General features: G+C 40.8%; 1 protein-coding gene and 1 long non-coding RNA gene across 11 annotated transcripts in view; one reads left to right on the forward strand and one right to left on the reverse strand.

Annotated features, from left to right (window-relative positions):
• Positions 1-21,754, forward strand: part of LOC132666060 (uncharacterized) — a 30,521-nt gene extending 8,767 nt beyond the window's left edge. For 2 of the 3 annotated variants that reach the window (XR_013551207.2, XR_013551208.2), the window contains exon 2: positions 8,071-8,625. This is a non-coding gene — a long non-coding RNA (uncharacterized LOC132666060). Of the gene's footprint in view, positions 1-8,070; positions 8,626-14,331; positions 14,409-16,890 lie in introns of those variants that run through there. The other variant, XR_009604439.3, reaches the window with a different exon arrangement.
• Positions 8,579-24,845, reverse strand: part of PIGN (phosphatidylinositol glycan anchor biosynthesis class N) — a 103,576-nt gene continuing 87,309 nt past the window's right edge. For 7 of the 8 annotated variants that reach the window (XM_078435174.2, XM_078435173.2, XM_078435176.2 and 4 more), the window contains 3 exons: positions 19,416-19,458; positions 17,194-17,246; positions 8,579-8,889 (listed from right to left, as the gene is read on the reverse strand). In XM_078435174.2, the coding sequence (XP_078291300.2) occupies positions 8,766-8,889; positions 17,194-17,246; positions 19,416-19,458 (220 nt within the window). In that variant the 3' untranslated portion in view covers positions 8,579-8,765. The remainder of the gene's footprint in view (positions 8,890-17,193; positions 17,247-19,415; positions 19,459-24,845) is intronic. The other variant, XM_078435175.2, reaches the window with a different exon arrangement.

The raw sequence follows: 24,845 nt of genomic DNA on the forward strand, positions 1-24,845 counted from the left end.
CTCTGAGCTGTCAGTGCAGAGCCCAACATGGGGCCCAATCTCACGAACCCTGAGATCATGACTTGAACTAAAATTAAGAGTTGGAAGCTTAACCACCCAGGCACCCCAGATTTATTCCATGTTTCTGATGGCTTTATACCACTTTTCATTTTTGCTGCCTTCCTGGGTAAACCGATCCAGAGAACACCTTCGATCCTTCCCTCTTTTTTTTTTTTTTTTTAAATCTTACTCCTGCTAGCTTTTCTGTCCACCTGCAAAGCCTGAGAATGGGATTGTAAAGTCAGTATTGGATTTTAACCAACTTGGGTTCCTTCACCGAACCTCAGAGCTGACACACAAGGACTCAAGGAAAGCTTTTTGTAGGGAGATCCAGGGGTGCTGGGGTGAACGGAAGAATGGTTGGGCAGACAGATGCATGAAAGGAAGAAAAACTTTTCTTTCTTGAAGGAAAGAGTTTTTGCTCTGTTGACAGGTGAACCGGCTCAATCTGAAAAAGCTGAATTTGCTGAATAAGAGAATAGGGTATTCAGTACTGGTGACTGCTACAGCCCAGGATCTATTCAGGAGCCAGGCCAGAACCTCAAATTGCCAATCAGAAAAGCAACAGTAACAGCTGGGAGCTGGGGTCACCAGGGATGAGGAGAGCAGACAGTTCTCTGCAGGAGGCACTGACTAGCCATTGACAGAACTGCATCTAACGCAGCAACAGGGGTCACGCGCATCTTCAGTTCTCATCAAAGCTTCACCTCACTAGGCCAAACTGGTAATGCCATCCAGGCCCCACCAGCTCTGTCCACCTCGTGGAGGAGCAGGTCCCCCAGGTAAAACAAGGAAACCGGTAAAACTCTGGCCACACAAGCTCTCCAATCCAGGGGATGGCTAACAGGCCCTCACCTCATCATACTCCCATCTTAGACCCCGGTGAGTTTGGTCAGGCTCTGAGGCCCCGGAAGCATTAAGAACAGCAGCTCCAACCATCGGACTGACATGAGTGAGATAGGATCTTATAAACCGGAGTGTCAGTTAACATTACACAAAATTCGTGGCTTAACAAAGGAAACATCACTTGAAGGCTTCACTCTAAGGTTCAAGGAATGTTCTTGTGATGGTGCCAGGCCCTGTCACGGGGCCTGAGGTGGCATGTCTAGTTCACGCCAAATCTGGATCAAGACTGAGAGGATTTGTGTGCAGGGCTCCTGTGGGAAAATTCCCTCCTGCATTCTGGATTAGGTCATGGATGCCGTGGTGTTAAGGAGGGTGAAGGCTCTTCTCAAGCCCGAGGGCAAAGGTTTGAAAGACAACCAGATTTATGACAAGCTTTCCACTTTCTGGTTTCAACTGAATCCAGATGCATAAACACCAAAATATTGAAGGGAAATGGAAAGTCTAAGGAGCTCTTTACTTCCAGAAAAATATGGCTGAAATATTCCAGAAAAAAATCATCAGCAATCTTGACATTAAAGAGTGTTTAACTCCACCCCTAAGTTTACGCGCTGATATCTTTATATCCACGTTTTAGGGTGAACTATGGTACTCAAACTCGTGATCTAGAAAACTTTATGAATTAGCCATGCAAGTGCCGTGATTCAGTCTGATTCTGTAAAGCTAAATTCCCCATATATATTCATTTCCTAGGGGTGCCATAACAAATTATCACCCACTGGGTGGCTTAAAACAATGAAAATTTATTCTCTCAGAGTTCTGGAGCCCAGAAGTTGTAAATCAAGGTTGCTGGGGGAAACCCTCCTTCTGAAGTCCCGAATGGAAGATCCTTCCTGGCGTCTCCCAGCTTCTGGTGGCCCCTGGCTTTTCTTGCCTTGTGGCTGCATCACTGCCTCTGTCTTCACGTCATTTCTTCTCTCACAAGGACACTTGCTATTGGATTTATGCCCCCCCGCCCCCGCCCCCGGATAATCCAGAGTGATTTCATCTCAAAACCCTTAATTATATCTGCAATGACCGTCTTCCTAAATAAGGTCACATTCACAGGGTTAGGGTGTGGACATATCTTTCCAGCGGCCACAATTTGACCCACTACACTAAGCACACTCTGGACTTTCAGGTCTTTACAAAACTTCAAGTGCTTGAAACAGTCAGCAAATATTCCCTTTCTTATTATAATGCTAATGAAATAAAAGTGAGGAAGCTTTGCTCCTTTTGCTTTATATACCACTTGGAAGACAGCTGGCATTTGCCTCAAATGTGAAGAATCCGGTGTAAGCGTGTCACATGCCTATTACAGACGTGTAGGCAACTTCAAAAGTATGTTTTCTTAATCGTGCTGTTTACCCTTGATTATGCACACACAACTGCAGAGTCTAGTTTTCATGTCACCTGCTTGGGTACAGTGACTGTGCTTTCAGAAGCAAAAATCTACAAATGCTCGTATGCAGATTCCGGGATATAATGTTTCGGCGGCAACCGTCTGTTGAAAATGTAAAAGCAAAGCCAGCCTGCCAGTCTTATACTAGTTGTGGGATCTTTATAAATCACCCTGGGCTTCAGTTTTCCCATCTGTAAAATGGTATAATAATACCTACTTCACGGGGTTGTTACGAGGATTAAATAGTTCAGTATGTGTAAACCATTTAAACAGGGCCTGGCACTTTGTAAGTTTTACCATAATTTTTTAAAAAGCCATAAATATAAATTGCACTAAACATTGAAGAGTTACTTGTACAAACACATTCAAGGCATGCACATCAATTAACGCTCTTGGATGCAAGTCACAGGAGATCGAGACAAAATTATGTTGGAAATGAATAGGAAGGGTTCCAAGATGGTTGGAACAAAGGGAACTTGGGCAGCAGAGGGCAGAGCCACAGAGATCTGTGAAGAACATCACTGAACTATTCTGTCCCATTGATTTCCAATCTAGAAAGCATAAGGTAAAAAGAATATACAAAAATCAGCATTTTAAGTGGAGTTTTGGAATGGTCCTTATCTGCTGTCCTTAGGAATCACTGTAAAAATAATCCTTCTTTTTGTCAGATAAGCATGTGATGGAAAGTTACCTATTAGAAGGTATCTAGAGTATCTCAATCCAACCTAACCATCAATAGCTCCTGAACTTTGCATCTTAGAAATTTTCTCTCCTTTCTAGCTTGAAAATCTTGCAAAGAACTCAGATTGGCCCAGATTGGGTCAGATGTGCACCTCTAAATTTGTCAACTATGGTGAAGGAAAAGTCATAAGAAACCACTTGGCTCCTGCCAGAGATACACGGTTAACAATGGAGGCAGACTTAGTCCCGAGGAAAGAGTGCCAAGCAGACATTGGCACAGCTGAGCGCTGTATACTCACACCATGTCTACACTGAACATCAGAACCGATGGGAACCAATTCGTGAAGAAAACCCATTATTTGTATACACACCGGGTTCGAACATGGTTGAGAGAGAGGAGTGACATGAAAAGAGAGAAAACAGGGCAAGAGAGAAATAAATAAAACAGAAAACCCAAGGAAGGCATAAAACTTTCGTAATCGCCTTTTGTAGGCAAGTCGCAAGAGGGTAAGCCAATATTTGCTGTGATTTTTATTTTTCTGGTAAAGGCTATAAATTTATGGTATAAAGACTTAGTCCAGATTCTATCAGGGCTGTCTGATGATCTGTGATGGACTGGATGCCATCCATATGGTACTACTGAAGGGTCCCACATGAAAGACTAAATCATCATAGGCATAATTTATACAGAGGCAAGTAAAGTTGCTAGTACACTTTTTAAGTGTATTTATTTTGAGAGAGAGAGAGAGAGAGAGAGAGAGAGAGAGAGAGAGCACAAGCAGAGGAGGGGCAGAAACTGAGGGGGTGGGGGGGAGAGAGAGACAGAATCCCAAGTAGGCTCTGCACTGCCAGCACAGAGCCCGACACGGGGCTCAAACTCATGAACCTGTGAAATCATGACCTGAGCTGAAATCCAGAGTCAGATGCTGAACCGATTGAGCCACCCAGGCACCCCAAATTGCTAGTACATTTTAAAGTTTTCCCACATTAGGGGTTAAAATCTTTTCAGGAAAACAGATTCAATTAAACATGCAACACCCCAAAACAGTGTGACAAACTAAGGTTTTAAGTGTCAAAGTATATGACAACATTTCTAAAGTATGCTCGCCAGTTGGAGGGGAGACTTTAAGATAGGTCTCCAGCCAAGCAAGTAGAAGCTGCTGGTGTACTGCGATCTTTCTCCCTCCATAATGCGTAGATCAAGTTAAATTCCCTAAGTACTACAATAAATACACCTACTAACTTTGTTTGACCAAGTGCTTCTCAAATATATTTGATCAGGGAACCCTTTTTATTATGACATCTGTATCCTAAGTAACCGATGTTCTAAGGGACATACTTTGAGAAATGCTAGGCAGCAAATAAATACTGCAGTTCGAGTTGAAAATAGTTGTGATCTGTTTGTGTCTCTAAAGAAATTAGTAAGTGATACATTACTTCTCAAATACCCTTGTTATAGAATGAGTTATTCTGTACTGTATTAAGTGCAGAAATCTCATCTACCTTTTTTACATACCATGCTGATGCAAAAATGTGAAAATGCTACAACATGTTACCATAGTACTGAAAACACGTACCATAACAATCCCATTTCAAAGCATCTTACAGAGGATGAGAAAATGTCAATATATAAAGAACGACTCTGGAAAGGTGAGAAATTACCAAGTTCTCTCTGGTCCCTTAGAGGAGTCCTTGGAACTGCCCGAAGGATGGGGGGGGGGGGGCGGGTCCGCCCCAAATGACTGAGTCAATTTAGCTCACTCTCTTCAGGCCCCTTGACCAGCCGGTGTCTAGGGTAGATATAGGAGCTCACCAGGCTCTCCCCTGCAGAGCTGATGCCCCCCCCCCGTTTTTATATTATTTTTGCTTCCTTTCCTTCATGTTCCTCTGTTTTGTATCTTAAATTCCTCATATGAGTGAATTCATATGATATTTGTCTTTCTCTAATTTCACTTACCATAATACCCTCTAGTTCCATCCACATAATTGCAAATGGCAAGATTTCATTCTTTTTGATTGCTAATACTCCATTTTGTATATGTGTGTATATATATATATATATATATATATATATATACACACACACACACACACATACATACATATATGTATGGATATATATGTATATATACACATATATATACATATATATGTGTATATATACATATATGTATATATGTACATATATGTATATATGTGTGTACATATATATGTATATATGTGTGTACATATATATGTATATATATGTATATATGGATAAAGAATGTGTATATATATATATATATACACACACACACACACATATACATACATATATATGTATGTATGTGTGTGTGTGTGTGTGTGTGTGTGTGTATATATATATATATATATATATATATATATATATACATTCTTTATCCATTCATCCATCAATGGACATTTGGGCTCTTGCCATACTTCAGCTATTGTTGCTAGTGCTGCTATAAATATTGGGGTGCATGTGCCCCTTCGAAACAACATACCTGTATCCCTTTTTTAACATTTAAAATTTTTTTTTTTAATGTTTATCTTTGAGACAGAGAGAGACAGAGCATGAACGGGAGAGGGGCAGAGAGAGAGAGGGAGACACAGAATCGGAAGCAGGCTCCAGGCTCTGAGCCATCAGCCCAGAGCCCGACACAGGGCTCGAACTCACAGACCGCGAGATCGTGTCCTGAGCTGAAGTCGGACGCCTAACCGACTGAGCCACCCAGGCGCCCCACATTTTTAATTTTTTGAGGAACCTCCATACTGTTTTCTAGAGTGGCTGCCCCAGCTTGCATTCCCACCAACAATGCAAAAGAGATCCTCTTTCTCCACATTCTCACCAACATCTGTTGTTGCCTGAGTTGTTAATGTTAGCCATTCTGACAGGTGTGAGGTGGTATCTCATTGTAGTTTTGATTTGTATTTCCCTGATGATGCATGAGGTTGAGCATTTTTTCACGTGTTGGTTGGCCATCTGGATGTCTTCTTAGGAGAAGTGTCTATTCATGTCTTTTGCCCATTTCTTCACTGGATTATTTGTTTTTTGGGTGTTGAGTTTGATAAGTTCTTTATAGATTTTGGATACTAACCCTTTATCTGGTATGTCGTTTGCAAATATCTTCTCCCATTCTGTTGGTTGCCTTTCAGTTTTGCTGATTGTTTCCTTCGCTGTGCAGAAGGTTTTTTTTGATGAGGTCCCAATAGTTCATTTTTGCTTTTGTTTCCCTTGCCTCCAGAGACGTGTTGAGTAAGAAGTTGCTGTGGCCAAGGTCAAAGAGGTTTTTGCCTGCTTTCTCCTCGAGGGTTTTGATGGCTTCCTGTCTTACATTGAGGTCTTTCATCCATTTTGAGTTTATTTTTGTGTATGTTGTAAGAAGGTGGTCCAGGTTCATTTTTCTGTGTGTCGCCGTCCAGTTTTCCCAGCACCACTTGCTGAAGAGACTGTCTTGATTCCATTGGCTATTCTTTCCTGCTTTGTCAAAGATTAGTTGGCCATACGTTTGTGGGTCCATTTCTGGGTTCTCTATTCTGTTCCATTGATCTGAGTGTCTGTTTTTGTGCCAAGACATTTGTGTTCTAAATAGTGCATACTAAATATAATAATACAGAGAATTAAAACATTGGTTAATTATGAATAGACTGCAGGTAGTTTCCTAAATCCTTAGAGTATCCTCCAAGGTTTATCCACGGTCCACGTGACATACCATGGCTTTTTTGTTCAGTATTTTCTCAACCTGATATGCCGCCTTTAATTCCCATAGCAATTCCTAATTTAAGCAAATGCTAACTAGCAAATGTCTTAAGTTTGATATGGAAATCTGGTATTAATAGTTAGAATGAAAAAGTAAATGACTTAAACAGAAATACATTTAAATAATATTTATTTTTTCTGTTATTCAATGTAAAAATATGCATTTCAAAACGCGAAGATATTTGATAAGATGCACAACAGAAAAGGCCTGTCTAGAACTCTGTTCCCCAAAGTCTGAGGGGTCCAGGTAACAGTGCGGCAAGGCGAGCCCACGGCTGCAAGTACACATCGCTCTTTTGTCAGCTCACATGGACACGGGACAACATGAAGACGTGCTTCAAAGAGCAAAATAAAGGCAAATCGCTGAGCACCTTTTACAATGTCATAATAAAATATTCATTAATTCCTCTGTGTGGAAATCTGGGAAAAGATGGAAGGTAAAACTAGCATAAAAGGAGTTAAATGGTGTTTATAAAGTCGATTTTCGCTGACTTGTGAAAAAAAAACGATTAAAAATCCTGAAGCAACGTCAAAGTTCACGGGTTCCGTATCTGCCAATACCATCATCTGTGACAGCAGCTGCTTAATTGTCCAGCAAGATTTTATATCAGACACGGATGCAAGTGGTCTTACACTGAAATCTGCGTCTCTTTCTTTTCTTGTACCATAGTGCTGTCATTGGTACATGAAGTACTATCACGACTTATTACTGCACTTCATTGTAAGCAGAAATTAAGAAAGTGCGTTTTGCCAAACTGCTTTTTGAATCTTCTAAATTGTATTTGTTCACTCACCGGCCAATTTAAAAAAGATAGTATTTTGTAGGGGGCTTCCTGGTCATTAATGTGAACTAGTAATGCAATAATTTAACTCAAAAGGAATTTTTTAAAAAATGGGACGCAGACTAGCAAAGCTTAGCATCAGCCAAAATCTACCGGCACACAATGGGCTAAAGGCCAAGTCTACAGTGATACATAAAGGTCACTTTATGAAAAACCCAAATAAAAATTACTCTCAAACTATTCTGTCCATTAGAATTAGTTTACAAATGGAAATTTAAATTTAGTGAGAGGACTCTAAGCCTTTGGGCTAGAATCTTCCAACCAGAAAGATAAGCAATTTTAACACTTATTCCTATGATATGGTCAGAAAGTTTAACACTGACTTAAAGAATTCTGTTGAAACAATATGTGCTAAAAGCTATGCGGGTAACAGATACGGAGTCTACAAGTAAAAATTAATCCTTTAAAAATTTTTCTCCGAATCAGACATAAATACCAAGTATTTTCTACCTTTCTATCTACAGAAATTCCAATGGGAATCCAGAAATGGAAAAAAAAAAAAAAAAAAAAAAAAAGGAAAAAAAAAAGGGATGGTCAACCTGCACCTGGCTGGGACACTATGAAAACCCTGAAGAGCACTAAGAAGACAGTGTCGCTGCACTCCGAGGGAAAATGGCAAACGCCTGCCAACACTGTTTCTACTGAAGGTTCGGTAAGGAACAGATCCTGATTCTCTTTCTAGCGTGATCATTCCTTGCAAAACCAGGGCTGAGCGCCGATAAAGATTTGTGGTGCAGCCGGGTGACCTGCTCCAAGCTCAGCCAGTGCTGGCCGTGGACGTGAGCAGCACCGCCCCCACGGGAGCACATTCTCGGCCGCATCTAGGGGACGCTGCGCGGTTGCTGAGCCGACCGTCCCAGGTGCTCTAAAAGCTCAGTGAGAGGGGCCGACAGCTAAAGGAAGAAGCTGAAAATGGAGAAAGTCCACGATGCCCTTCCACAGACAGAACCACTATTTGATACACACAGAAACTCAAGAAAATGGAAGCTCCTTTATTGCAGATAACCTGTAAGCTCAGACTTCCGCATGTCTTTTTCTCTGTAGGAGCAGAATATGCTGTATATCAATGTCCATTTTCTTACTGAATCCTTGATAAGAGTTTAGTGTAAAAGGAGAACAGGAAGCAGGATCCAGATGTTGAATGATGGCTTGGGCAACATCATATGAGGTGGCTTTTGGGTTTGCCACAGAGTCTGAGTTTCTTTGTCGTGAGCAGGTGGGCCAGGCCGTTGAGAAACACCAGAACGATGGTCATGGACATGACAATCACGTAGTGGCTGATGCTACAGAAAGAGAAAGAGAAACATGTTGCAGGAAGACACAACACACATGGGAAAGAGGAGAGCTCTCTAAATACTGTTTCTAAATGTATACATAAAATACACAGAATTAAAAAAGATACCGGTGATGGTTCTTAAGTTTATCTATATACTTATTTCTAGTACTCTCTACACCCAGCTCATAACCCCGAGAGCAAGAGTCACATGCTCTTTGAACTGAGCCAGTCAGGTACCCCGATGATCTGGAAATAGGTATCAAAACGTTAAAAAACCAATTTGTCACAGAAGCAGTGATGAGCACAAATATTTCGAGGTATGTCCAATAACTGCAACGTGTTATGAAAATGTCTGATTGGTATTGGCACTGCCTGTGTCTTTGTCACCGATAGAAACTGAATTTCCAAATCCAGCTTTTAGAAACAAAGACAATTTTCGGCCTCTAATTCTTGCTCCCTCTGAATAACATCCACAGACTCCCCAAGATATCCCCAGGTTTAGTGGTTTGGCATTTTAGAGCACACCATTCTGTGCTTTGATGGAAGTTAGAAGTACTTCAACGAAACTACCAGCTACCCTCCCCCCACCCCCAAAAACATTACCCAAATTCAAATTCAGGGAAGTAAATGTTTCAGTCAAGGAATCTAAACAAAGGAAAAAGGATACATTTCTTTATGAATCTCTAAGTCAAAGCTACTATCTCCCAGATTCTGCTTTTTTAGACCTTTTATCACTTTTAACACTTTCAATTATTTTAAATGTTTTTAATATTTTAAATTTTTTAAAAAGCTTATTTATTTATTTTGAGAAAGAGGGAGAAGAGAGCACGCACGTGAGCGGGCTAAGAGCGTGGAGCCCCACTTGGGGCTCGATCCCACAAACCGTGAGATCATGACCTGAGCCAAAAGCAAGAGTTGGACCCTTAGCTGACTGAGCCACCCAGGTGCTCCTAAATTACTTTAAAACAAATAAATATTAAATATGACTTGGTTTCTTAACAAGGTAAGTTTCATGACACCAGTAGATAGGTGACTATCCCTAAATTTAATGGAAGTCTGTTTATAAGAGGTATTTTATAGATCACTTATCTCCTTCGAGTGGCCTGAAATCACAAACTTTGGGCCCATTTAAGCTAACATTATTGGCAGGAAACAGTCGTGAAGCTCATCACCTTCATGCAATTGAGCCATAAGGCATTCAGCTTGTGATATTTTCCATCAATCAGGTCTTGGTACCCACTCTCTCGCCTTGACTATTCTGACATCATTTAAATCAGCAATTCTCAAGGTGTACATGTGTGATTGGTAGAGGGACAGGGTGTCTGTGTGGAGGGGCGTACAGAATCACCAGGAAGGCCTATTCAGCCTGTACAAGGGGTGATAGATAAAAGGTTGATTGTACTTTTCAATCAGGGTAAGGGGCAACGGAAGCAGGTCAAATCTGTCGGATGTACTGGAGAAGACAAGTTTGAGAATCACTGATTTTTAATAAAGCTTAGTATTCATTATAAGAGTAAAGATATTTTATCGCACTTATTAGTGATATTTCAGAGGATATTAAAATAGTATTGAACATAATGAGAAGTTATCATTATATCTAAAGAGAAATGACACTTGAGTGGCCATCTGTATTTTTGTTAAATTTTTTAATGTTTTTATTTATTTTTGAGAGAGAGAGACACACACACACAGAGTTCAAGCTGGGGAGGGGCAGAGAGAGAGGGGGAGACACAGAATCAGAAGCAGGCTCCAGCCTCTGAGCTGTCAGCACAGAGCCCGATGTGGGGCTTGAACTCACGAACCGTGAGTTCATGACCTTAGCAGAAGCTGGGCGTTTAACCGACTGAGCCACCCAGGCGCCCGTCATCATCTGTATTTTAATGAAGTATAACAACAGTGCATGCAGGAAACAACTCCAAATGAACACCACTATCAAATCAAACCAATCAAACCGATGATCCTGCCTCTATTCACTTCACACCAAACACATTTAGAACATAAATTTAAATATGTTTTTATAGTTATGAAAATGACCTCAAAGGACTTTTTCTCTAGTTTTAAGAAATGCACTTCTTTCAGTACACCATATAAAAGGCAGTACTCTGTTAAGTTTATGACCTGCTATGAATGAAGATACAGTATAAAAGATCAAAAGAAGAAAATACTACATTGTAGCTCTGTCAGCCCAGCTCAGTTTTATGGCCTGGGCAGAATATTTTTCACACGGCTGTTAAAAGAACACCTGATGCCACAAGGTCCTCCAGAGAACCACAGGCTCAGCTGACGACACTGGCTGGAGTAGATTCCTGTAAGATTCTCAATTTAACTCTGATAAAATCTGCTCAGAAGATGCATTTTGAAACATATTGGCCTATACACATAAACGCAAATACCATCTCAGGCCCTAATAATACAATCTTTACTTTTTTTTAAGTTTATTTGAGAGACAGACAGACAGAGAATCGCAAGCAGGTTCCACACTGTAGGTACTGAGCCTAATATGGGGTTCGAACTCATGAACTGTGAGATCACAACCTGAGTCGACATCAAGAGTCAGGCACTTAAACTGAGTGAGCCACTCAGGCATCCCAACACAATCTTTATTTATTTATTTTTATTTATTTTTAAAAGTTTTAAAAAATTTCATTTATTTTGAGAGAGAGGGAGAGAGAGAGACAGAGAAGGAGAGAGAGAATCCCAAGCAGGCTCCACACCGTAGGTGCGGAGCCTGATGCAGGACTCAAACTCACAAACTAAGAGATCATGACTTGAGCCAAAATCAAGAGTTCAGACACTTAACCAACTGAGACACCTAGGCGCCCCTACAATCTTTATTTCTAAAGAAACTGTTACTTATTTGTTAATCTGAAACTAATTGCTGAGGAATCTCGCAAACCTATTTTGAAAACCCACTGCAATCGCCACGCTGACATTATGACCATCGTAGCCACACGCAGACCACATTCGCAGGGCTGGTGAGCTCCCAGTCCCCTCGAGAATCCTGGGACACAGTCTCACCTTTTCTGTGTTCATAAAGCAATCACTTAGTAAGGACAAAAGGACAACATTCCATCCTTGTGTATAACAGGCATATTAGAGCTGGAGTTATTAACTGTATTACTAATAAAAAGGAGTTTAGAAGTAAAATTAGTCACAAAGGAAAACTACCGCAGGAACATAATTCAAATAACTCGGGCCTGGTAAGGAAACACTGCCAATAAGTTTAGTAACATCTGCAACATGATAAGAAACAACTCAGCTTTTCATATATACGTTCACACAGGAATAATGAGAAACCCAAAACTTAAAAAGCAACTTTCTCACAAACAGAATGCAGGAAAAAGTACAACAATGAGCTTTTGATATGTGAACCTGATTGTATGGTGCTTTAGCTCGGTCTCTTGAAGCCTCTTTTCCAGCCATTATCCAAGCCTCTTCCTCGCAATAAATTAGATGCCGGGGCGCCTGGGTGGCTCAGTCGGTTAGGCGTCCGACTTCAGCTCAGCTCATGATCTCACGGCTTGTGGGTTCGAGCCCCGCGTCAGGCTCTGTGCTGACGGCTCGGAGCCTGGAGCCTGCTTTGGATTCTGTGTCTCCCTCACTCTCTGCCCCTCCCCACTCTCTCTCTCTCTCAAAAATAAACAAACATTAAAAAAATTAAAAAAGAAATTGGATGCCGGCAAAGATGCATGAAGCAACTCCTGCCCACCAGAGCCTGAACCACACGGCTCGCCGAGGCGGTGCGTGCCGTTACCGCTACACAGGACACCAAGAGAAGATGACAGAATTCTAACATGTCAACAGGCGAAGCGGCAAAACAAAATCGTCCCGCTACAGCCCCAGTCCGGGTGATTCCGTTAGAAAGCCTAATTTCTCTAACTCAGATTTCAGGTTGTTTCTCCATCCCAACCCCTGCCACCCCCCACGCCCCTCTGCAACCATCTTCCTTCCTTACGAGGGCATGTTTTGGACATTATAATATGGGACAAAGAAGACGAGCAGAGCAGAGCAAGGGGTGACCAGGGGAGTGTGTGGGGACTTATGAGGCACTGCCGTCAGCCTGATGAAGAGAACCGAGCTCTGAAGTCTCCTATTTCACCCGCCTTCGAGAAGTCTCTCAGGGCAAGCACCCCATTTCACCGAAGGGAGTTAGATCTGTGAGGGCAAAGCCCTGAGTTGGAGCTGAAGTGCGGTTTAACCTAACTTAATTAACTGCCTATGCCTTTATCACCTTTCCATCCCCTCTGGATTTTAATGCTCTATCAATGAGGGTGTAAGGATTATACTAGGACACCAGACATAAACCAGGACCCTTCCAGATAAACCTGTACATGTGGTCACCATATGTGAAGGGCAGCTCCCATTACAAAAAAATACTATTAGCACAAAATATTTCTACAGCGTAGTTTTTAACCCTCTGTAGCATTAACCAATTATATAATATTTTCATAAATATCATAAGTAAATTATAGCATGAAACATGGAGTTAACATCCTTTTCTCCTGGCTAGCCCTGCAGAGTGGGTGGGGGTCATCAAAGCGTTCCCGACCCGTGGGTGCTAATGCACCATTCTGTTTCCCTTGGTGTGAATGATGCTCAATGCTTGTCTTATGCGTCTATAGTCTCTCTTTCTGCAATTATCTTGTGCTCTGATGAACACTTTATTCCCATGATGGTTGTGTAAAGGAATGCGGGAAATAGGCCTGGAGGTACCATGCAAGTGCCAGGGAGAACGTCATGCTAGAGGTTAAGTACAAGTTTTGCAATGGCTCAAAGACTCTGAAAAAAGATCACGCAAGCACAGGTAACAAAAATAGGCAAATTGGACTGCGTAAAAATTGAAAACTTTTGTGCCTCAAAGCGCAGACTCAACTACTTTTGGCTCCTTCCCTCCTCATCGATATTTCTTCCTCCTTTAAATCCTAAATGTACAGTGCTCAAAACTCTGCACTGAATGGTTCCTTTGCAACAATCACAAACAGGATCAGACACAAAGCCACTTTTAAAAAAGGGCTTAGCAGAGGTACACAACAAAGGCTTTGGGAAATTCACCGCAAGTAGAGGCAGCGACAGGCAGTGGGGATACTACAGACCACGGCGGCTCGTCAGGTGCCGTCCTGCGGACCTGTGCAGCCTTCTCTACAAGTCACAGTCTCTGTAGGGCCACAGTGTCCTCATCTCTAAAATGAAGGCAGTAAATACAGCTCCTGTGGAAAATGTCTACTTGACAGCGTTGTGGTAAAGATCACATGAAATATCGTGTTAGCAGACACCGTAAACACTGCAGCGCGGCACCAATGTAGGTTATTTGTGGCTGAGGTATGACTGGGGCAATCCTCTGGCTGACATCCTGGACCTCCCACTTAAGTTCCAGCTTCTGTCCTATTTTGCCTTTTACCCACGTAAACCGATTCCCTGGTCTCCGAACTGCCTTCCTCATGTCTTTCAGGACCCCGATCTCAAATAACCAACTACTGGGCGTGCGGTCACTGTGTTGCAGTCCACGGCCATGCTCTGACCCTGTGGGTAAGTCTCGGCCTCTATTCTACTCTGCAAATAAGCTTACTCCATTTGGACCCCAATACGGGCTCCAGAACCCCAGCTTTGACAACGGGTAATTAGCATTGATGTATCTAGGGACATTCATCCCTTCCGACTATGATATTCCTCGTGCTCATGAGTTAAATGAAATGACAATAAAATCTTAGAGAGAAGTGAGGGTGTTCCATGTGGTTCTGCTCCATGTTTCTCCTTTTCTTTCTTTTCTTTTAATTTTCTTGATGTTTATTTTTGAGAGAGAGAGAGACAAAGTGCAAGTCGGGGCGGGCAGAGGGACAGTGAGACATAGAATCCAAAGCAGGCTCCAGGCTCCAAGCTGTCAGCACAGAGCCTGACGCAGGGCCCGGACCCCCAAACCGTGAGATCATGACCTGAGCCCACGTCGGACGCTTATCCGATTGAGCCACCCAGCAGCCCCTCTCCTTTCCTTTCTAACTGAGCTAGAAAGAGCTCTACACTTATGACTCTATTTCCTGATCTCCCATCTCATTTATCCATTTTCCTTTCATTTTTATCAGTTATACATGCAGTGCTAAAAACACAAAATAGTGGAGAAAGATTTATAATGAAAACCAACAGTCCTCCTTCCTCCTTACCCGCTTCTCAGGGTGGCTGCTTTAGTCACTTCCCTTTTTAGGTCTTCTGGTGCTTTACCTCCTGAACACGAATGTCTTTATGGTGCTGTTAACTGATACATCGATTTAAAACATAATATATTCAGTCCCTGCTAGGAAAGAGGAGAACTGAGCCTGCTTATACTATAACCCACTCGCTTCAATTTTAGATCTGTTTGCTATTAGCCAGTTTTTCTTCTATTTGTCCTTCTGAGTCAATTTTGACGTATAATTTATATGTAGGAAAATGGAACTAATTTTTAAGTGTCCAGTTAGATGAGTATTGACGAATGGTGCACCCAGGTGACCATCATCACTGTTAAGGTGCAGAACATTTCCATTACCCCAAAAGCGCCCGCATTCTCTTCTACAGTCAGGCTCACCCTAACTCTCGGTGCTAGAGATGGGTGATGGTGATAATCACATTCCTACACAGTAGGAATGAAGTTAATGCTGCTGGACTGCACACTTAAAAAACATTAAGATGGTAAATTTTATTATCTGTATTTTACCACAATTAAAAATAAGATGAAAAGGGGTGCCTGGGTGGCTCAGTTGGTTGAGTGTCCGACCCTTGATTTCGACTCAGGTCATATTCCCAGGATTGTAGGATCGAGCTCTGCATCGGGCTCTGTGCTGAGCACGGTCTGCTTAAAATGCTCTCTTTCCCTCTGCCCCTGTCTCCCTGATCACACACACACACTCTCTTTCTAAAAAACAAACAAACAAACAAACAAAAAAAAACAACCTAGAAGTCTCACACAAAAATACTATATTTAACAAGAATATGTTCCAAACAAAATTCTGGCCTATGTCTAAGATGAAAACAAATTAATCAAACTTTGGAGAGTAAAGGGAAGTATGTCAAACACAAGAAGCAGTGTGAAGGATAAAGACTAGAATAACATCAATACTAATAGTTGCCTTTACTGAAGCTTATTAGATGCTGGACACTGTGCTAAATACTCTACATGGAGTAATTCATTCGGACGACTACACAAGACAGGGGAGAGGTGAGAGGGATTAGATCTCTTGCAGATGGTCTCTCAGCTAAAATGTGGCAGAAACTGTTCAACCCTAGCTGCCCTGGTCTAAAGCTCATGCTCTGACCCGTTATCTTGTCTGGACACTTTGGGATCAGAGGAGGAGACACCAAAACATTCCCTAAGCATTCAAGCTTAAGAGCAGTGAAAACAAAATGGCCTAGGGAGGACCTTTACATGCCTGGCACACATCGAATGAAAGAGATTCAAATCAGATGAGGCAGGGAGGCAAACACGTCTATGAATAACGAGGCAGTACCGGGAGTGAGCTGCCTAAGAGGTAGGAAGAAAGGAGAGAAGATCTAACAGTCTCACCCAGGCCTACACAATTCCCAGCAACGCAAGTGCTGAATGAATGTTGACTGAATGAAACAGAATCAGTCTAGGGCTGCTTGGGTAGCTCAGTCAGTTAAGCATCTGACTCTTGATCTCAGCTCAGGTCATGATCTCACAGTTCATGGGTTTAAGCCCCATGTCAAGCTCTGTGCTGACAGTGTGGAGCCTGCTTGGGATTCTCTCTCCTCCCTTCTCTGTCCCTCCCCCACTCGTGCTCCCACTCTCTTTCTTTCAAAGAGAAGAAATGTAACAGATTACAGCAATCATTCACAGTCAAATCACAACAAAGAAAAAAATAGACTTTTGGTTCAGATTATACTTTAAATAACACTGGTGTATGTTTCCCACATTAAATGTTCTCATATTAAAGATTCTAAGGGGCAGATAATGATTACATGCAATTGACACTGCCACATAAACTTCATACTTCAACTGAGTAGCATCATTTCTCTAAAGAGATTGACAGATACGGAGAACACGCAGATTCTGGAAGTGACCTTCTCTGAAAATCCCGGTCGGATTCAAGCAGTGTCTCTTGCACCTTCCCTGCTCTCCAGGGTTCCCATCGATCCCTACACTGTCCCAAGAAAATGCCGAGAATTGGAGAGATGGGTCTCACTTCCAAAGGTTTAAAATAATTGCTACTTGCTATGCTTACCTCAAAACTCAAACTGGCACCTTCTACTAAGGTATCAAGTTACTTTTTTTTTTTTTTTTTTACCGTACTGTTAAGAATTTCTACATGAATATATACTGCACCTTGTTCCAATATCAAGCCAGCTGCCATAATCCTTGACCAAGAAGAAAAAATGCTGTAAAATAAAACAAAATAGGGCTCCATCAAAAACAAAGGTATTTGGATTCAGCTGAAAAACAATGTTTTAGGATTATGGGTTTCAGATTTCTGACCTCTTATAACCAATATCTAACTAGAAGCTAGAAGAATATGCCCTTTCCAGGAATTTTTCCTTGGACTAAAGCTAGGTATAGCATTACCATTCAAATGAACACAAAAGTGACATTTATGAATAACTAGAAATAAAGATAACTAACTTAATTCTTTTTTCAGTAAGCTCTATGCCCAATGTGGGGCTTGAACTCATGGCCCCGAGATCAAGAGTCACAGGGTGTACCAACTAAGCCAGCCAGGTGCCCCAAAGATAACCAATTTTAATAAAAGACACTATGTAATACCAAAGACCTATGTGGAAAAAAGCCGTAACATCCATTTATCAACAAATATTTATTGGCAGTGTACTATGTGCTAATCACTGTGTTAGGTCCTACAAATAAACTCTCAGGAGTTGTATAATCTAGTGAATTCAACAAAATTATTAGGGGTGTGTGTGTGTGTGTGTGTGTGTGTGTGTGTGTGTGAAGAGTGTTATCACTAGAAAACACAGGCAATTATGGGAGCATAGAAGAAGGGGTACATACCCCAGATGGAGTAGAAGGGAAGGCTGTCCCAATAAAAAGTCTACAAATCTAAGTAAAAAGTAATAGTCAGTTGAAAGAGGAGTCTGAGGACATCAGAGAAGTATGTTCCTGCGAGAGGGAATAACCTATATAAATGCCAAGAGTCCAGGCATAGCATGGCAAGGCCAATGTGAGGCTGGTGTGGAGAAAACACGGTGCGAGGTGATGTGGGTCAAGTAAGCAGAAGTTAGGCCACAAACGGCTTTGTAAGCTAAATTAAGCAATATGACTCTTTATAAAATTAATCAGAATTTAAATTCCCTTCTGTTAATATGTCTTGTTTATTGGCCCCTTTTGAGAAAAATTGAAAGCTGATTTGTCCTGACATTATTATGTGTAATCAATTTCATAAATATACTGGATATCCAGTTCAATGGAACACAAAAATGCTCTCATCTAAATCAAGTGACTAGGAATCTGATTTGGGAAGTTAATGCTACTTGGTGTCTCTAATCAGTTCTAGCATAGGATGTTGTATAGTGAAGAATTAGTTTTGCCCAAAGAGAGGTCTGGCCTTTGCCTTTAGTTACTTGGGGTGACATCTAGCCCCATGGGATGTCATGCCTGATGGGTGTATTTGCCTGGAGCCTTAGCCACTGGACAATCTTATTTTGGGGGCTTTGGGCCATGTGGTATCAGTTCCACCTCTAGAAGGACTGGACGTTAAAGGTCAGCCAAGGGAACAAAATGTGATTGATCCCCATTAAAAAGTTGACACGGGGGCTCTGGTGAGCCTGGTTGGCAGGACTCCCTGTGTACGTCACACATGGATGCTGTCATGACTCCATAAGGACAAGAGGACCAGAGGTCCCCTCCTAGACTCTGCCTTCTGAGTTTTTTCCCTTGGCTAACTTCAATCTGTATCCTTTCCTATAATAAACCATAACTGCGTATATAACAATTTTCAGTGAGTTTCATCCTTCTAGCGAATTATCAAACCTGAGAGCAGTTTTGAGAACCCCCTGAACTTGCAGGTGTAAAGTATGTTCTTTTTGTGAATATACTCCATACGAGAGGCTCACCTACCTGCTCTTTACTCAGAACTCCCTTATTAGAGCCATCAACTTGGTAACATTTTCCAACTTAAAAAGCTCTATTTCCTCTTTCCTTCCTTCCTTTCCTCCCTTCTCTCAATCTGAGAGAAGGGTTAAAATAATCAACATTTCAAGCACGGAAATGATGTATTACCTATATCTAAAGTTAGCTTTTCCTGTTAACTTCCTATGGAAGGTTCATTTCAGACATAATGCACCATGGAAGACTAGGTATAAAATGACAGATTGAAATAAATCAAGTGGGAAGACTTCTGATACCTTCAGAAGAACACCCTTCCTGCACAAGTCATATAAAAAGAAAGTAATTTATATGTGTAAATTATGCCAGTACTTTTAACTTAATATCTAAGGATTTCATGTACAGAAATGCATTCATATTTCTCTTGATTAAATTAAATCAGCACTTAACTTCTCAATCTTATTTACACTGAATATCCAATAATGCCTTACCAAAGCCATAATGTCTGATATGACGAGAACCATGAGAAAAAGGCTGGAAAAAAATAAAGATAGATTACACATAATAGAACAGGCACATTTTAAAAGCACCGCAAAATAAAAATTACAACAACCAAATAATCCAATATTCTGTTAGCACTTTTTCTTCTGAGAATACTACTTTTTTGGAAAAGAGCTCTTTTCGTGTTATCATTGGCAATTGACATACAGTGACGGGCCGGAACCCAAAAATGTTATGTAACATTTTGAATATTTATTTCAACAGTAGGAAAGGGACACGAATTATGATTTTTTAATAAAGCTTTTTACCTTGAGATAATCACAGGCAATTACAAGAAATAATATAGAGGGATCTCAGGTACCCCTTGCCTAGTTCCCCCCAAGGTAATATCTTACAAAACTATCGTACAGTATCGCATCAAGGATATTGACAGTGATACTGTCAAGATACAGAACATTCCCATCATTACTAGGATCCCTCATGATGCTCTTTTAGGCCACATCTATCCTCCCTGCACCAACCCTCTGCCTAATCCCATGAGAACCACTAACTCTTCTCCATTTCTATAATTTCGTCATTTCAAGACTGTTGTGTAAGTCGAATCATTTATGTAATACTTTGTGACCTTTTGGGAATCTATTTTTTTTCATTCAGCTTAATTCTCTTGAATTCATCTGAGGTACTGTATGTATCAATAGTTTCATCCGTTTTATTGCTGTGTAGTAATCCATTTGTGGATGTACCACAGCCTGCTTAACCATGTTAAGCACTGAAGGACATTACAAATAAAGCTGCTATAAACACCTGGGTACAGTAGATTTCTCTGGGAAAAATACTACAGAGTGTAATTGTTGGATCTTATGGCAGTTGTGTGTTTAGTTTTATAAGAAACTAAAACTCTTTTCAGAGTGGTTATACCATATATGTTCTCATTTGTAATATCTGAGAGCAATTTCTTGGCATCTTCACTAGTTTTTGGTGTCACTACTTTTTATCTTAGCTATTTTGATTGTTGTGTAACGATACCTCACTGTGGTTTTAATACGCATTTCCTTAATCATTAGCAATGCTGAACATCTTTTCTTCAGCTTCTCTGCCATCTGTATATGCTCTCAGGTCTTCTGTTCATTTTGTCATTAAATTGTCTGGTGTGTACTGTTGAGTTTTGAGAGTTCTTTACATATTCCAGATAGTAGTCCTTGGTCAGATACACAGTTTGTAACTATGCTCTGCCAGTATGGGCTTGTCTTTTCATTCTGTTAACAGGGTCTTCTCTTTTGCAGAGCAAAAGCTTTTAATTTTCATCAAGTCCAACTTATCAATTATTCCTTCTATGGACCATGGTTTTGGTGTCAAGCCTAACTCTTTTCCTAGCCCAAATCTCAAAGATTTTTCTTTGATGCTTTTCCTAAAAGTCTGAATCTGTGGTCCATTTTGAGTTAATTTTTATGTAAGATGTAAGATTTTGGTCAAGGCTTAAAAAAAAAAATCACAGCATGCCTACTTGATTTCCTTAACAAGGCAATGAAAAATTTAATGCTCGTGGGTAATACAGAATCTTAGCTTTTTTAGTTGAAGAAATGGACAAATTTCCCTCCGCATTAAGGTATCACAGCAATTAGATAATAAAAGGGAGAAAATGCAAATCCTAAAATCAACTGGTGCTTTTCTCATAAGTCCAAATAGAAAACAACAATGGAAAGTGTTCATAGAATTTTAAATTTCTATATACACTACAGAGGTGCAAGAAAGCTGCAGATTTCTCTCATCTCATTTATAAATTTAATGTTCTAAAAAAGTCTTTTCTCCCAGGCAAACTCATGTGATCAATTATTGAATTTCATTACACAATTCCATTTCAACTAGTCTAAAATCAGTGCTCCTAGTCTAAAATAATCCTTGACTTCTTTTTAAGACATAATTGTTTTTCTAACTATAGGTCTGAAATATAGAAATGTAACTCAATAGTTCACATACATAGATATGTAGCACAAGTCAGACTTATCCTAAGTGAAGTGCTGTTACCATTCAAAGCAAGTCTGATGTAGCAGACATACAAGAAGTGTGTTAAACTAAGAGTTTGTGGAGAGCGCAAAGGTCATTCAGTACAACCTTCTGTCCAAAGTATCAATTCTCAAAGTAGTAATCTCGATGAAAGCATGGGCTTTAATGGTTCCAGTTACAGAATCTACCCCAATTTACACAGCCCCAATTATTTCAAACTGCTTTCCTTCTTTGAATCAAAATCCGTGAAACAAAAATTCTACCCTATGGCTGTAGTTCTTCGGGAACAAGAATTAAAAAATAAAGGCAATTTAAATGCAACAGATTTGGGGTGCCTGGGTGGCTCAGTCAGCTGAACGGTCGACTCTTGATTTTAGCTCAGGTCATGATCCTGAGGTTGAGGGATCGAGCCCGCGTTAGGCTCCCACTCAGAGTATGGAGCCTGCTTATGATTCTCTTTCTCTTCCTCTGCCCCTCTCCCCCACTTGCACTCTCTCTCTCTCTAAAGTGAAAAAAAATGTAAAAAAAAAAAAATGCAACAGACTTTTAAATATATTTTTTGAAGTTTTGTTTGATATTTTTAAATGTTTTTCTAAAACCATGTTTTACTGTGGGACACAGATGATGTTCTGCAACCCTTTTTAAAGTAAAACACACCTGATGGTATGAAGACTTACTATCTTCTTAGCCTCGGCTTCCCTATCTATAGAATGGGCAGGGTAACCGCTACTTCATAGTACTGTTGGGAAAATTAAGTCAAGTAATACATGTCAAGTATCTAATACAGTGCCTGCCTGCCTACTACTACTGATTTCTTTCTTACTCCTTGTAACAAAACTTTAGATACAATTAAGGACACAGTGAAAGATATGATCTCTGCCCTTACAGAGTTCATAGGGTGTGCATTAGTTTGCTGAAGCTGCCATAACAAAGTACCACAGACGGGCGGCTTCAACACCAGCGATGTGTTCTCTCCTAGTTCTGGAGGCTAAGTTTGAGATCAAGGTGTCAACATGGCTGCCCTCCTTCTGAGGCCTCTTTCCTTGGCCTGGGGATGGCCATGTTCTCCCTCTGTGTTCACACAGTCTCTCCTCTGTTTGTGTCTGTGTCCTGATCTCCTCTTCTTATAAGGACACTGGTTGTATTGGATTAGGGCCCACTCATATGACCTCATTTTACCTTAATTATTTCTTTAAAGGTCCTATTTCAAATATAGTCCCATTCAACATATGTCTCTGGTGGGCTGGGGGGGGGGGTGGTGTACAACTGAGCCCACAACAGGGTGTGAGACAGAAAAATAAGAAACAGTTCATCACCATATGAGTTACCTAAATTACCTAGGAATTTGAGGGGAGGGCAGCTGACTAAGAAAAGTACATCGGACAGTATGATGTCTGATCTAAGACTTAATTAACAACAAGGAAAAACCTTTTCCAGAGCAAATTTTGAACTATTCTGTGGAGACTGAGGAACAGAGAAGTTGCCCAAGTCACACAGCTAGTGAGAGGGCCGACTTTCAGCACAGCGTGTCTGGCCTCAGGGCCTCTGCTCCCCAGCCATGATGCACAATGTCTCCCCAAGGCACTGTCTCCTCTCAGAAAACTTCAGCACACTTACCATTTTCCCTGAATGTGTCCTTTGTTCACCTTGCTTTATTCATATAGTGTTCAGACAAGAAGGCATAAAAGTAACAGAGTGTTCGATACCTATGGTGATCAAATCACTGTGACAGGAGGATGGGATTATTATTTTCCTGTCCTGGATGTAACATTTCCATTAAAAGCAGATGAGTTTGGGTGTTTTATCTCTAAGATGTTTTCCCACTACTCAGCACCTAGATCCTATGAGTCTGTCCCATGAATACCCCCCGATTCAGGAAACAAAGACATGCTACTGGGTTTTTATACAAATGATAATGAATGTTCCCTCTTACCACCTCCACCGACACACTATGATCGCTCATCTCTAATGGTCTCTTAACTGATCTCCCTGCTTTGACTCTTGTCCCCAAGTTATTATCCATACAACAGACAAAGGAGCCTTTGAGCCCTTCCAGTGGCTTCTTGCCACAACTAGGAAAATTTTGCAAGTCCGAACTTTGGCCTAAATGGCCTCATATGATCTGGTCCCTGCCTACCTCTCCAGCTTTACTTCCTCCAGTTCTCCTGCTAGCACCCTCCACTTACGCCTGGCCCGGGTGCTGTCCTTCCAATACATGGTCTCACCTCAGGCCCTCTGCGTGCTCCACACCCTCTCTACCTGAAAGTGCTCTTTCTTCGTACGGTTTCATGGTTCATTCTGTGTTTATTCCTGTCTCTGCTTAAATGTCTCTCCAATCTATTTTTCTTCCTGACATTTAACACAACCTGACATTTTAGGGCAAACGTTTTATTTATTATTTGTCTCACTGAGTAGATGGTAAGCCCTATTCACCAGTGTATTACCAGCAGCTAGAACAGTGGCTGGAACGTAACGGAAATTGAAAACATCACGTGCTAAATGAACGGTAGAAGCAATCGGCGTAAAATAAAATTGAAAATGGCTACTACTACACGTTGTGACATCTCTTGTAGATACAAGACTGACTTAACTTCTTCCTTTTGGGTCCAGAGAACACTACAAAATTTGACCCAGAAAAAATCAGATGCGGTGGAAACAACACCAGATAACGCTGTAGAAAGCTAAAACCACTCAGGGTAAAATCTGTAACTGACAAAGCAATGATGGAGGAAGCAAACCTTCTTGACAAAAACCAGGTCTATAATCTGACCTAGGTACATTAGACCTGCTGGAGATAATAACCATTACGAAAAAAAAAAAAAAAAAAAATCACACCAGCATGAGCTAAAAATTCTTAGACTTTACGAGAGATAAAAATTAGATAAAGGAACCAAAATTTTAAAAATTGACCTCAATAAAAATAATTTCAATAAATTAAAAATCAAAATGAAAACATTTGGAAGTAACTTAAAATTACCTCATATAAAATTAATTAAAAAATTAAGCTGGCTTAATAGAATGTCTCCTGGAAAGTGCTCTTCCAATAAAAGTGATTCGATATTGGTGTAAGTCTGATTCAAATTTGGATTCCTAAATACGGGAGCATACATCCTGAAGATCAAAACATCTAACAGAACAAAACAGAATATTCAAAGTGATAGTTTCAAAACATCTTACGTTCATTTCAATTAGTGCAGGGCATGAGAAACTAGCTTTTTGGCTGCTGGATCACAATTTAGCACCCCCCCCCCCCCCCCACACACACACACACACATTCTTTTTCAATCACTACTGTTTAGCCATGGCTCTCTTGTATAGTTGAGTATGTACTCAAATATAGAACTGAAAATTATCCCTTTTAGGTCTCATTATTTGGTTGGTTGTTGAATCCTTCTGTAATTCTAAAACTCTTCTCA

This window comes from Panthera onca, chromosome D3 (assembly GCF_046562875.1).
Source record: "Panthera onca isolate mPanOnc1 chromosome D3, mPanOnc1 haplotype 2, whole genome shotgun sequence".
Lineage (NCBI taxonomy): Eukaryota > Metazoa > Chordata > Mammalia > Carnivora > Felidae > Panthera > Panthera onca.